At 58.7% G+C, this 13,960-nt stretch overlaps 2 protein-coding genes across 2 annotated transcripts; both read right to left on the bottom strand.

The window, feature by feature from the left end:
* Window positions 1-3,618: 3,618 nt before the first annotated feature.
* LOC309648448 (metallothionein-1E) lies at window positions 3,619-5,365 on the bottom strand. Its single transcript, XM_082437039.1, has 3 exons — window positions 5,221-5,365; window positions 4,575-4,640; window positions 3,619-3,849 (listed from the first exon to the last, which is right to left on the bottom strand). The coding sequence occupies exons 1-3, from the start codon at window positions 5,246-5,248 to the stop codon at window positions 3,758-3,760; spliced, it is 186 nt and encodes a 61-aa protein (XP_082293165.1). The 5' UTR covers window positions 5,249-5,365; the 3' UTR covers window positions 3,619-3,757.
* Window positions 5,366-8,986: 3,621 nt separating this feature from the next.
* LOC309648450 (metallothionein-1E) lies at window positions 8,987-10,693 on the bottom strand. Its single transcript, XM_082437041.1, has 3 exons — window positions 10,589-10,693; window positions 9,943-10,008; window positions 8,987-9,217 (listed from the first exon to the last, which is right to left on the bottom strand). The coding sequence occupies exons 1-3, from the start codon at window positions 10,614-10,616 to the stop codon at window positions 9,126-9,128; spliced, it is 186 nt and encodes a 61-aa protein (XP_082293167.1). The 5' UTR covers window positions 10,617-10,693; the 3' UTR covers window positions 8,987-9,125.
* Between the last annotated feature and the right edge of the window lie 3,267 nt (window positions 10,694-13,960).

Below are 13,960 nucleotides of genomic sequence, written 5' to 3' on the forward strand. Positions count from 1 at the left end.
CGGGCGCAGAGGCCCCGCCCCCGCCTTGCACCCGCCCCGCGGATCCGCGCCCGCGGCCGCGCCCGCGCTGCCCGCGGCGCCCTGGGCCGGGCTGTGAGCAACACGCGGGGCCGAGCGCACGATTCCACTTCGGTGCCGGCTGGAGCGGAGGAAGCGGGTGCCGTGCGGTAAGCGGTGTCCCAGCCCCCTGGCCGCCCCTTCGCAATGTGCCCGACGGGAGCAGCCCCCCTGTTGCCGGGTTGTGCAGGAATCCAGCTCCCGCGTCCTCCGGTCTTCCCCGCCCCGGGCCGCGCGCCGCCGGCCTCCGGGTCGCCGTTTCCTGCAGCCTGAGAACAGCCCCCGCCTCCCGCTCGTGTCCCTGGCTTGGCCGGAGCCGGGGAGCGGTGTCAGAGACCGCAGGCGCATGTGACCCTCCCCGCCGTTTCGCCCACCCCGTGTGTCCCCAGGCGTTGGCAGCCCCGGTCCCCACCACGGTCCTTTGGAAGCACTTTTCCGGTACCGTCTCCTGTAACCGCCCCGCGATGAACATTGCCTTCAGCCGCTAGTCGTCACTTGTGTTTTCCTTTCCTGGAGGGATCATGGCGCATTTCTCCGGGGGCTCCTTTGCCTAAACTTTCCGGGGGCGCTCCTCACCGTAGCCGGTCCACCCCGCGCCAGGGTGGAGGTTCCCTGATCACGGGGTGCTCCCCAGGGAAGGCACCCCTGTAGGCGATAGGCAGACCTGGCATGAACTAACAAAGCGAGGCAAGTGGATAGTTCCCTTTGGGTAGTCCTGACAATTACACACCATGGAGTCCATGCCAAGCCTCGTTCATCACTTTTGCTCTTTGAATTGTCACACCAACCCGGAAGGGAGCTAGTAGTCAGGAGCCCGTTTCCCAAAGGCCAAACTACCTACAGTACGAGGAGGCTACAGTAAAGGCAGGCACACAGTGCTGGGGAGCGGTGCCCTGCTTCTGTGTTCTTGTGGCTTCGCAGCCGAAAGAGAGAGTCAGTGAGAAAGCTCCCCTTTGGCCCAGAGCTGTGTCTTCAGCCCGTCTCTACCGTGTCCAGCTCAATCCTGGGGGGGACCGAAGTGACAGAACAGGAATGTATTTATGCTTTTGTGGCTTCCTTCTGACTCTCTCCTTCAGTAGTGTTCAAGAGGTTTCTTTTGGTATAACATATTTCAGAAAATCACTGAAAAGAAAATGGTAAGGAAATCCTGATGCAGGTGACAGCAGAGATGGCAGGATCCTTCTGTATCTGTTAGGAGGACACCGACTGTCTTGCTCACGGCTTTCTGTCTGTAGTGTCAATGGCTCTTTTGCGTGAAGGGAGGATAACCCCCTCAGGGGAAGTGGTCCCATGCTCACAGGGTTGATGAGGACGACCCAGGACACAGAGCTAAACACACCATCCTTGCTTGCGTGTCTGGAAGGAGAACAATGTCTCCTAGGCTAATGATAACAAATAAATAAAGAAGTAGGTGATAGGATAGATTGCTCACTGAGTGCCCAGCATAGTCTGACATTCTTTGCATGTATTCAGTTCTTTCATCCCGAGAGCCAGACGCTATTTTTTTGCCCTTTAGAGCAGAGGAGACTGAGCCACAGAGAGGTTATGTCCCATGGCTATATGTGGCACAGATGGGACTGGCCCTCCTGCAGGCTGACTGCAGCCCCCCGCCCAACCGGACAGCATGTCATCCCAGGAAAGGTGAGGACACTGAACACCTGGCCCAGAGGCAGCAGTGGGAAAGCACTGAGCAGCGGGCAGTCAGAGCCCTCTGCACAGCTCTGTGACCTCTCTGGGCTTCAGCCTCCCACCTCTGCAGCCAGGAGCACAGCTGGACTGTCTCCGAAGACCCTTGCGGCCCTGACAAAGGAGAGGCCGGATTCAGCCTCCAGTGATGTCATAACCGGCACCATGTGGCCGGGAGGTGAGACAGCTGTAGTGTAGGTTTAGTCCTTTGAGTCTAGGCTGTGTGCCCTTGGGTAAGTTGCTTAACCTCTCTGGAATTGGCACCGTCGCTCCAGACCATGCAGGTTCCCTGAGTGTGTCCAAATGCTGTGGCGGTGACTCGTTCCATGGGGCTTGTTGGAGGAGATCCCCACGCCCTCTGGCACTGGATAAGCAAGGTTCCTATCCATCTCTGCCCTCACCATGAGCTTGCTTGCGAACCAGGGAGCCTTTCTCCAGGAGCTTGTTGGGAGCTCAAGGATTCTCTGTGCACAGATGTCAGTGTGGAGATAGCGATCATAAAGGACACCGTTCGGGAAGCCCGAGCTAGGAGCCGGGCCACGGTCTCGCTTATTCCCCCTCTTGGAAATTAACCTTTTCTATAGAAAGGAGGAAATGAAATCTCAGAGAGTATCAGTGACTTGCCAGGTCAGGGAGTGGCACGGTGGCTGTGAACCCGGGTGCCTGACACCAGCACCCACGCACGCAGCACGGGCCGGCTCCCGAAATGCCCTCTTCACACGGGGCACCCGTGGCCGGTCTTGGTCCTGACTTCTGAGCCCCTTGTCTCCTCTTTCTCTTGGAGTGCCCATCAAATAGGAATTCCCTCCCCAGACCGCCAGGGGGCCCAGCACCTGAAATATATCACCTGTTCCCTCAGCACACACGTCTTGCTAATAAACACCACCAGGCCCTCCGCACTGCAGCACCACCATCACTCTGCAGAGGAACACGTGAAGTCCTCCTTCTGAAACCAGGTCTCCGGGAAACGGCTGGGAAATGCCCACCAAACAAATCCAAATCACTTTCGGGGTGTCAGGTAGCCACGGGCTGGACTTTGAGGGAAGGGACGATGTCAGGCTGATCTAGGGAGGCACTGGCGAAGATTCAGGGCCAAGCCCCTGCAGGGAGCTGTCAGGGGTGGCGAGTGTCCTGTCCGTAGCCCTGGGCGAGCCAAGACTGATGTTGCCTGTGGGGAGGCAGGCGGCAGAGCTGCTCCAGGCGTGTGTGGTCCACACAGCGGGGCATGTGTGAAGTGTTCCCGGGACTCAAGCACACATTCAATGTATGTGCAGCATACGAGAGCCTCTGATTTTCAGAATTGCTCCTCCACGTGTTAAGGTGATTTTACGTGTTGAGGGGGAAAACGGGTTTCCCATATCGTGTCCTTTTACATTTGTTCTTAGCGATTCTTTTTACCGACCAGGGTGAAAACTGTGGCAGAAAATACAAATAGGTCTTTCCAGGGTGTGTTAGACGCAAGCCCCGTGTAGAAGTCAAACAAGAGGGGTGTGGGATTCCATCCCCTCTGGGTGCTTTTCCAGGCTCTCATCACCGAGGACTGAGTTTGGCAGGGGCCCCCAGAGAAGGAAAATGAGAAACGGACCACTTTCTCTGCAATCCATACTCCTAAGGGGAATAGAGGGAGTGCGTCCTCTGTGTGTCCGATGCCCTGTGTCTTCTGGGCGAGGCTTTCACTTGGAGCTGAGAAACTGAAGCTCAAATTAACCTAAGCGGCTAAGACGCTCCGTGTGTGTGTGTGTTTTGGGGGGGTGGGGGAGGGTACTCTTCGGTCCAGAGCCGAGGTCTCTGCACTTCCAGCCCAGTTGCCCACGCCAGCCCTGATGGGCGCGGAGTCTCTTTGTCCAAGACAGACAGAGGAAGACAGAGCCAGAATGAAGTCAACAACTTTTATTACAACTCACATATTTCATAGAAAAAGGAATGTAGCGTCAGGTCCGGTTGTATGAGAAACGGTAAAATGCAGGTTCGTCCTGGTTGCTCTGTTGCCACCCGGGGCAGGCTCTCCGCGACATCAGGCACAGCAGCTGCACTTGTCCGAGGCCCCTTTGCAGACGCAGCCCTGGGCACACTTGGCGCAGCCCACGGGGCAGCAGGAGCAGCAGCCTGGGGAAGCAAGGGCAGCGTGCGGTCGGACCACGCGTTGTCCGGAGCCACCCTTCCCAGCAGCAGGCCTGGCCCCAGCTGCCCTCAGGCCCAGACCCTGAGTTTAGGATGGTGTCCTCTGTCCTGAGATAATTGCTCTCAGACACTAGGTTCAGGTTGCCTGCCCCATCTGTGCCCAGGACAGGGCACAGAGCCTTGGAGAGACAGTGAGCAGGGCCGCTGGGGACAAGAGAAAGCCAGCGCCCAGCACCATCAGCGATGTGAGCAAAGTCCTCAGGATCAAAGTGGAGGCAAACCCCTGACAGAGCAGCTCCCGCTCGGGATAGGGAAGCTCTGGGCTGCTTCGACAGGAAGGGGCTGCCCCAGGTCCGAGAAACCACACACGGTCACTAGTTCATGTCCCTAAAGTGCTTCAGTCCCTGAGAGGATTCAGAAGCGTGACTCAGGAGGCAGGAGGACTAGTTCTACTGACAGGTCTGAGGTTGCTTGTTAATGACCCGTCTGGGCCTCAGTCTCCCTGTTCTCTAGTGTGCGCCTGGGTCTCGGTCATCTGGAAGGTGATTCCAGCTCTGATTGTGAATCCCTTCCTGGTGAGGGGGGTGGGGGGTGGGGTGGGGGTTACCGGGAAGTTTGCTCACTGTCCTGCTCCTGCCTGCTGAGCTCTGGGCTCCCTGCTCGCACTCAGCCCAGACCCCGCATTCCCAGAGAAGGCCCCGCACACTCACTCTTCTTGCAGGAGGTGCATCTGCAGGCTTTGCAGGTGCAGGAGCCAGCGCAGCTGCAGGAGCCGCCTGCCAGGAAGGGAAAGGCCCGCGGTGAGCAGGGAGAGGGAGGCAGGAGCTACAGCAGACGGTCAGCAATGCCCCCCTGCGCCCTCCTCCTCTGTCAGGACCCAGCCCTGGGAGCTCGTGTCCACTCAGGCGGATAGAGAAGCCCCAGCTCCTCTCTTCTGGTCCAAGGAGAGTAGGTCCCCTCCTGATGGACTCCACAGGGAAGGTCCCAGGCTCCAGACCCAGGCCAGGCTGACTGGGGCTGGGGGCCAGGGCCCATGGCCTGAACCCCAAAGAGGCAACGTCCCCTCCTCCCCTCAAGTCCTGGCAGCTCCGAGGCCTCCTCCAAACACTGGGTCCCGGTCTAGCAGTCCCCTGACCAGACCAGCTGGGTGACCTCAAGAAGGACAGCCTGGAGCCTCCGTGCCCTCAGTGTTAACGGAGAGGCAAAGGGAGACTGACCTGCTCTCAGGAGCCTGGCTAGCAGGAAAGCCCTGGACCCGTGACACGAGTCCTCCTGAGCTCCAACTCCAAACCCTCCCTTCTCGTCCTGTGCCTGGGAAGGGGGGCATCCTAAGGCTCAAAGCCAGGGTTCCCTTACCAGTGGGGCAGGAGCACTTGGGGTCCATCTGGAGGAGGAGTGAGGCCCGAGGTCCAACGCAAGGGGCGAAGCCGCTTCACTGGTCCGGTGGGGGGCGTGTGGGAGCCAGGAGCCCGTGGGCTCAGTTATAGGCCGAGGAGGCGGCCCGGGCGCAGAGGCCCCGCCCCCGCCTTGCACCCGCCCCGCGGATCCGCGCCCGCGGCCGCGCCCGCGCTGCCCGCGGCGCCCTGGGCCGGGCTGTGAGCAACACGCGGGGCCGAGCGCACGATTCCACTTCGGTGCCGGCTGGAGCGGAGGAAGCGGGTGCCGTGCGGTAAGCGGTGTCCCAGCCCCCTGGCCGCCCCTTCGCAATGTGCCCGACGGGAGCAGCCCCCCTATTGCCGGGTTGTGCAGGAATCCAGCTCCCGCGTCCTCCGGTCTTCCCCGCCCCGGGCCGCGCGCCGCCGGCCTCCGGGTCGCCGTTTCCTGCAGCCTGAGAACAGCCCCCGCCTCCCGCTCGTGTCCCTGGCTTGGCCGGAGCCGGGGAGCGGTGTCAGAGACCGCAGGCGCATGTGACCCTCCCCGCCGTTTCGCCCACCCCGTGTGTCCCCAGGCGTTGGCAGCCCCGGTCCCCACCACGGTCCTTTGGAAGCACTTTTCCGGTACCGTCTCCTGTAACCGCCCCGCGATGAACATTGCCTTCAGCCGCTAGTCGTCACTTGTGTTTTCCTTTCCTGGAGGGATCATGGCGCATTTCTCCGGGGGCTCCTTTGCCTAAACTTTCCGGGGGCGCTCCTCACCGTAGCCGGTCCACCCCGCGCCAGGGTGGAGGTTCCCTGATCACGGGGTGCTCCCCAGGGAAGGCACCCCTGTAGGCGATAGGCAGACCTGGCATGAACTAACAAAGCGAGGCAAGTGGATAGTTCCCTTTGGGTAGTCCTGACAATTACACACCATGGAGTCCATGCCAAGCCTCGTTCATCACTTTTGCTCTTTGAATTGTCACACCAACCCGGAAGGGAGCTAGTAGTCAGGAGCCCGTTTCCCAAAGGCCAAACTACCTACAGTACGAGGAGGCTACAGTAAAGGCAGGCACACAGTGCTGGGGAGCGGTGCCCTGCTTCTGTGTTCTTGTGGCTTCGCAGCCGAAAGAGAGAGTCAGTGAGAAAGCTCCCCTTTGGCCCAGAGCTGTGTCTTCAGCCCGTCTCTACCGTGTCCAGCTCAATCCTGGGGGGGACCGAAGTGACAGAATAGGAATGTATTTATGCTTTTGTGGCTTCCTTCTGACTCTCTCCTTCAGTAGTGTTCAAGAGGTTTCTTTTGGTATAACATATTTCAGAAAATCACTGAAAAGAAAATGGTAAGGAAATCCTGATGCAGGTGACAGCAGAGATGGCAGGATCCTTCTGTATCTGTTAGGAGGACACCGACTGTCTTGCTCACGGCTTTCTGTCTGTAGTGTCAATGGCTCTTTTGCGTGAAGGGAGGATAACCCCCTCAGGGGAAGTGGTCCCATGCTCACAGGGTTGATGAGGACGACCCAGGACACAGAGCTAAACACACCATCCTTGCTTGCGTGTCTGGAAGGAGAACAATGTCTCCTAGGCTAATGATAACAAATAAATAAAGAAGTAGGTGATAGGATAGATTGCTCACTGAGTGCCCAGCATAGTCTGACATTCTTTGCATGTATTCAGTTCTTTCATCCCGAGAGCCAGACGCTATTTTTTTGCCCTTTAGAGCAGAGGAGACTGAGCCACAGAGAGGTTATGTCCCATGGCTATATGTGGCACAGATGGGACTGGCCCTCCTGCAGGCTGACTGCAGCCCCCCGCCCAACCGGACAGCATGTCATCCCAGGAAAGGTGAGGACACTGAACACCTGGCCCAGAGGCAGCAGTGGGAAAGCACTGAGCAGCGGGCAGTCAGAGCCCTCTGCACAGCTCTGTGACCTCTCTGGGCTTCAGCCTCCCACCTCTGCAGCCAGGAGCACAGCTGGACTGTCTCCGAAGACCCTTGCGGCCCTGACAAAGGAGAGGCCGGATTCAGCCTCCAGTGATGTCATAACCGGCACCATGTGGCCGGGAGGTGAGACAGCTGTAGTGTAGGTTTAGTCCTTTGAGTCTAGGCTGTGTGCCCTTGGGTAAGTTGCTTAACCTCTCTGGAATTGGCACCGTCGCTCCAGACCATGCAGGTTCCCTGAGTGTGTCCAAATGCTGTGGCGGTGACTCGTTCCATGGGGCTTGTTGGAGGAGATCCCCACGCCCTCTGGCACTGGATAAGCAAGGTTCCTATCCATCTCTGCCCTCACCATGAGCTTGCTTGCGAACCAGGGAGCCTTTCTCCAGGAGCTTGTTGGGGGCTCAAGGATTCTCTGTGCACAGATGTCAGTGTGGAGATAGCGATCATAAAGGACACCGTTCGGGAAGCCCGAGCTAGGAGCCGGGCCACGGTCTCGCTTATTCCCCCTCTTGGAAATTAACCTTTTCTATAGAAAGGAGGAAATGAAATCTCAGAGAGTATCAGTGACTTGCCAGGTCAGGGAGTGGCACGGTGGCTGTGAACCCGGGTGCCTGACACCAGCACCCACGCACGCAGCACGGGCCGGCTCCCGAAATGCCCTCTTCACACGGGGCACCCGTGGCCGGTCTTGGTCCTGACTTCTGAGCCTCTTGTCTCCTCTTTCTCTTGGAGTGCCCATCAAATAGGAATTCCCTCCCCAGACCGCCAGGGGGCCCAGCACCTGAAATATATCACCTGTTCCCTCAGCACACACGTCTTGCTAATAAACACCACCAGGCCCTCCGCACTGCAGCACCACCATCACTCTGCAGAGGAACACGTGAAGTCCTCCTTCTGAAACCAGGTCTCCGGGAAACGGCTGGGAAATGCCCACCAAACAAATCCAAATCACTTTCGGGGTGTCAGGTAGCCACGGGCTGGACTTTGAGGGAAGGGACGATGTCAGGCTGATCTAGGGAGGCACTGGCGAAGATTCAGGGCCAAGCCCCTGCAGGGAGCTGTCAGGGGTGGCGAGTGTCCTGTCCGTAGCCCTGGGCGAGCCAAGACTGATGCTGCCTGTGGGGAGGCAGGCGGCAGAGCTGCTCCAGGCGTGTGTGGTCCACACAGCGGGGCATGTGTGAAGTGTTCCCGGGACTCAAGCACACATTCAATGTATGTGCAGCATACGAGAGCCTCTGATTTTCAGAATTGCTCCTCCACGTGTTAAGGTGATTTTACGTGTTGAGGGGGAAAACGGGTTTCCCATATCGTGTCCTTTTACATTTGTTCTTAGCGATTCTTTTTACCGACCAGGGTGAAAACTGTGGCAGAAAATACAAATAGGTCTTTCCAGGGTGTGTTAGACGCAAGCCCCGTGTAGAAGTCAAACAAGAGGGGTGTGGGATTCCATCCCCTCTGGGTGCTTTTCCAGGCTCTCATCACCGAGGACTGAGTTTGGCAGGGGCCCCCAGAGAAGGAAAATGAGAAACGGACCACTTTCTCTGCAATCCATACTCCTAAGGGGAATAGAGGGAGTGCGTCCTCTGTGTGTCCGATGCCCTGTGTCTTCTGGGCGAGGCTTTCACTTGGAGCTGAGAAACTGAAGCTCAAATTAACCTAAGCGGCTAAGACGCTCCGTGTGTGTGTGTGTTTTGGGGGGGGGTGGGGGAGGGTACTCTTCGGTCCAGAGCCGAGGTCTCTGCACTTCCAGCCCAGTTGCCCACGCCAGCCCTGATGGGCGCGGAGTCTCTTTGTCCAAGACAGACAGAGGAAGACAGAGCCAGAATGAAGTCAACAACTTTTATTACAACTCACATATTTCATAGAAAAAGGAATGTAGCGTCAGGTCCGGTTGTATGAGAAACGGTAAAATGCAGGTTCGTCCTGGTTGCTCTGTTGCCACCCGGGGCAGGCTCTCCGCGACATCAGGCACAGCAGCTGCACTTGTCCGAGGCCCCTTTGCAGACGCAGCCCTGGGCACACTTGGCGCAGCCCACGGGGCAGCAGGAGCAGCAGCCTGGGGAAGCAAGGGCAGCGTGCGGTCGGACCACGCGTTGTCCGGAGCCACCCTTCCCAGCAGCAGGCCTGGCCCCAGCTGCCCTCAGGCCCAGACCCTGAGTTTAGGATGGTGTCCTCTGTCCTGAGATAATTGCTCTCAGACACTAGGTTCAGGTTGCCTGCCCCATCTGTGCCCAGGACAGGGCACAGAGCCTTGGAGAGACAGTGAGCAGGGCCGCTGGGGACAAGAGAAAGCCAGCGCCCAGCACCATCAGCGATGTGAGCAAAGTCCTCAGGATCAAAGTGGAGGCAAAGCCCTGACAGAGCAGCTCCCGCTCGGGATAGGGAAGCTCTGGGCTGCTTCGACAGGAAGGGGCTGCCCCAGGTCCGAGAAACCACACACGGTCACTAGTTCATGTCCCTAAAGTGCTTCAGTCCCTGAGAGGATTCAGAAGCGTGACTCAGGAGGCAGGAGGACTAGTTCTACTGACAGGTCTGAGGTTGCTTGTTAATGACCCGTCTGGGCCTCAGTCTCCCTGTTCTCTAGTGTGCGCCTGGGTCTCGGTCATCTGGAAGGTGATTCCAGCTCTGATTGTGAATCCCTTCCTGGTGAGGGGGGTGGGGGGTGGGGTGGGGGTTACCGGGAAGTTTGCTCACTGTCCTGCTCCTGCCTGCTGAGCTCTGGGCTCCCTGCTCGCACTCAGCCCAGACCCCGCATTCCCAGAGAAGGCCCCGCACACTCACTCTTCTTGCAGGAGGTGCATCTGCAGGCTTTGCAGGTGCAGGAGCCAGCGCAGCTGCAGGAGCCGCCTGCCAGGAAGGGAAAGGCCCGCGGTGAGCAGGGAGAGGGAGGCAGGAGCTACAGCAGACGGTCAGCAATGCCCCCCTGCGCCCTCCTCCTCTGTCAGGACCCAGCCCTGGGAGCTCGTGTCCACTCAGGCGGATAGAGAAGCCCCAGCTCCTCTCTTCTGGTCCAAGGAGAGTAGGTCCCCTCCTGATGGACTCCACAGGGAAGGTCCCAGGCTCCAGACCCAGGCCAGGCTGACTGGGGCTGGGGGCCAGGGCCCATGGCCTGAACCCCAAAGAGGCAACGTCCCCTCCTCCCCTCAAGTCCTGGCAGCTCCGAGGCCTCCTCCAAACACTGGGTCCCGGTCTAGCAGTCCCCTGACCAGACCAGCTGGGTGACCTCAAGAAGGACAGCCTGGAGCCTCCGTGCCCTCAGTGTTAACGGAGAGGCAAAGGGAGACTGACCTGCTCTCAGGAGCCTGGCTAGCAGGAAAGCCCTGGACCCGTGACACGAGTCCTCCTGAGCTCCAACTCCAAACCCTCCCTTCTCGTCCTGTGCCTGGGAAGGGGGGCATCCTAAGGCTCAAAGCCAGGGTTCCCTTACCAGTGGGGCAGGAGCACTTGGGGTCCATCTGGAGGAGGAGTGAGGCCCGAGGTCCAACGCAAGGGGCGAAGCCGCTTCACTGGTCCGGTGGGGGGCGTGTGGGAGCCAGGAGCCCGTGCGCTCAGTTATAGGCCGAGGAGGCGGCCCGGGCGCAGAGGCCCCGCCCCCGCCTTGCACCCGCCCCGCGGATCCGCGCCCGCGGCCGCGCCCGCGCTGCCCGCGGCGCCCTGGGCCGGGCTGTGAGCAACACGCGGGGCCGAGCGCACGATTCCACTTCGGTGCCGGCTGGAGCGGAGGAAGCGGGTGCCGTGCGGTAAGCGGTGTCCCAGCCCCCTGGCCGCCCCTTCGCAATGTGCCCGACGGGAGCAGCCCCCCTGTTGCCGGGTTGTGCAGGAATCCAGCTCCCGCGTCCTCCGGTCTTCCCCGCCCCGGGCCGCGCGCCGCCGGCCTCCGGGTCGCCGTTTCCTGCAGCCTGAGAACAGCCCCCGCCTCCCGCTCGTGTCCCTGGCTTGGCCGGAGCCGGGGAGCGGTGTCAGAGACCGCAGGCGCATGTGACCCTCCCCGCCGTTTCGCCCACCCCGTGTGTCCCCAGGCGTTGGCAGCCCCGGTCCCCACCACGGTCCTTTGGAAGCACTTTTCCGGTACCGTCTCCTGTAACCGCCCCGCGATGAACATTGCCTTCAGCCGCTAGTCGTCACTTGTGTTTTCCTTTCCTGGAGGGATCATGGCGCATTTCTCCGGGGGCTCCTTTGCCTAAACTTTCCGGGGGCGCTCCTCACCGTAGCCGGTCCACCCCGCGCCAGGGTGGAGGTTCCCTGATCACGGGGTGCTCCCCAGGGAAGGCACCCCTGTAGGCGATAGGCAGACCTGGCATGAACTAACAAAGCGAGGCAAGTGGATAGTTCCCTTTGGGTAGTCCTGACAATTACACACCATGGAGTCCATGCCAAGCCTTGTTCATCACTTTTGCTCTTTGAATTGTCACACCAACCCGGAAGGGAGCTAGTAGTCAGGAGCCCGTTTCCCAAAGGCCAAACTACCTACAGTACGAGGAGGCTACAGTAAAGGCAGGCACACAGTGCTGGGGAGCGGTGCCCTGCTTCTGTGTTCTTGTGGCTTCGCAGCCGAAAGAGAGAGTCAGTGAGAAAGCTCCCCTTTGGCCCAGAGCTGTGTCTTCAGCCCGTCTCTACCGTGTCCAGCTCAATCCTGGGGGGGACCGAAGTGACAGAATAGGAATGTATTTATGCTTTTGTGGCTTCCTTCTGACTCTCTCCTTCAGTAGTGTTCAAGAGGTTTCTTTTGGTATAACATATTTCAGAAAATCACTGAAAAGAAAATGGTAAGGAAATCCTGATGCAGGTGACAGCAGAGATGGCAGGATCCTTCTGTATCTGTTAGGAGGACACCGACTGTCTTGCTCACGGCTTTCTGTCTGTAGTGTCAATGGCTCTTTTGCGTGAAGGGAGGATAACCCCCTCAGGGGAAGTGGTCCCATGCTCACAGGGTTGATGAGGACGACCCAGGACACAGAGCTAAACACACCATCCTTGCTTGCGTGTCTGGAAGGAGAACAATGTCTCCTAGGCTAATGATAACAAATAAATAAAGAAGTAGGTGATAGGATAGATTGCTCACTGAGTGCCCAGCATAGTCTGACATTCTTTGCATGTATTCAGTTCTTTCATCCCGAGAGCCAGACGCTATTTTTTTGCCCTTTAGAGCAGAGGAGACTGAGCCACAGAGAGGTTATGTCCCATGGCTATATGTGGCACAGATGGGACTGGCCCTCCTGCAGGCTGACTGCAGCCCCCCGCCCAACCGGACAGCATGTCATCCCAGGAAAGGTGAGGACACTGAACACCTGGCCCAGAGGCAGCAGTGGGAAAGCACTGAGCAGCGGGCAGTCAGAACCCTCTGCACAGCTCTGTGACCTCTCTGGGCTTCAGCCTCCCACCTCTGCAGCCAGGAGCACAGCTGGACTGTCTCCGAAGACCCTTGCGGCCCTGACAAAGGAGAGGCCGGATTCAGCCTCCAGTGATGTCATAACCGGCACCATGTGGCCGGGAGGTGAGACAGCTGTAGTGTAGGTTTAGTCCTTTGAGTCTAGGCTGTGTGCCCTTGGGTAAGTTGCTTAACCTCTCTGGAATTGGCACCGTCGCTCCAGACCATGCAGGTTCCCTGAGTGTGTCCAAATGCTGTGGCGGTGACTCGTTCCATGGGGCTTGTTGGAGGAGATCCCCACGCCCTCTGGCACTGGATAAGCAAGGTTCCTATCCATCTCTGCCCTCACCATGAGCTTGCTTGCGAACCAGGGAGCCTTTCTCCAGGAGCTTGTTGGGGGCTCAAGGATTCTCTGTGCACAGATGTCAGTGTGGAGATAGCGATCATAAAGGACACCGTTCGGGAAGCCCGAGCTAGGAGCCGGGCCACGGTCTCGCTTATTCCCCCTCTTGGAAATTAACCTTTTCTATAGAAAGGAGGAAATGAAATCTCAGAGAGTATCAGTGACTTGCCAGGTCAGGGAGTGGCACGGTGGCTGTGAACCCGGGTGCCTGACACCAGCACCCACGCACGCAGCACGGGCCGGCTCCCGAAATGCCCTCTTCACACGGGGCACCCGTGGCCGGTCTTGGTCCTGACTTCTGAGCCTCTTGTCTCCTCTTTCTCTTGGAGTGCCCATCAAATAGGAATTCCCTCCCCAGACCGCCAGGGGGCCCAGCACCTGAAATATATCACCTGTTCCCTCAGCACACACGTCTTGCTAATAAACACCACCAGGCCCTCCGCACTGCAGCACCACCATCACTCTGCAGAGGAACACGTGAAGTCCTCCTTCTGAAACCAGGTCTCCGGGAAACGGCTGGGAAATGCCCACCAAACAAATCCAAATCACTTTCGGGGTGTCAGGTAGCCACGGGCTGGACTTTGAGGGAAGGGACGATGTCAGGCTGATCTAGGGAGGCACTGGCGAAGATTCAGGGCCAAGCCCCTGCAGGGAGCTGTCAGGGGTGGCGAGTGTCCTGTCCGTAGCCCTGGGCGAGCCAAGACTGATGCTGCCTGTGGGGAGGCAGGCGGCAGAGCTGCTCCAGGCGTGTGTGGTCCACACAGCGGGGCATGTGTGAAGTGTTCCCGGGACTCAAGCACACATTCAATGTATGTGCAGCATACGAGAGCCTCTGATTTTCAGAATTGCTCCTCCACGTGTTAAGGTGATTTTACGTGTTGAGGGGGAAAACGGGTTTCCCATATCGTGTCCTTTTACATTTGTTCTTAGCGATTCTTTTTACCGACCAGGGTGAAAACTGTGGCAGAAAATACAAATAGGTCTTTCCAGGGTGTGTTAGACGCAAGCCCCGTGTAGAAGTCAAACAA

The sequence above is a fragment of the Balaenoptera physalus genome (assembly GCF_965194825.1).
Source record: "Balaenoptera physalus genome assembly, chromosome: 19".
NCBI classification, from domain to species: domain Eukaryota; kingdom Metazoa; phylum Chordata; class Mammalia; order Artiodactyla; family Balaenopteridae; genus Balaenoptera; species Balaenoptera physalus.

What these genes read in the sequence shown, in the direction of transcription:
- LOC309648448 (XM_082437039.1), bottom strand. Translation starts at nt 5,248, where the DNA reads ATGGACCCCAAGTGCTCCTGCCCCACTG. An exon ending in CAAGTGCTCCTGCCCCACTG is followed by an intron (nt 4,641 to 5,220) that starts GTAAGGGAACCC and finishes CCTTCCTGGCAG; the next exon opens with GCGGCTCCTGCAGCTGCGCT. An exon ending in ATGCACCTCCTGCAAGAAGA is followed by an intron (nt 3,850 to 4,574) that starts GTGAGTGTGCGG and finishes TTGCTTCCCCAG; the next exon opens with GCTGCTGCTCCTGCTGCCCC.
- LOC309648450 (XM_082437041.1), bottom strand. Translation starts at nt 10,616, where the DNA reads ATGGACCCCAAGTGCTCCTGCCCCACTG. An exon ending in CAAGTGCTCCTGCCCCACTG is followed by an intron (nt 10,009 to 10,588) that starts GTAAGGGAACCC and finishes CCTTCCTGGCAG; the next exon opens with GCGGCTCCTGCAGCTGCGCT. An exon ending in ATGCACCTCCTGCAAGAAGA is followed by an intron (nt 9,218 to 9,942) that starts GTGAGTGTGCGG and finishes TTGCTTCCCCAG; the next exon opens with GCTGCTGCTCCTGCTGCCCC.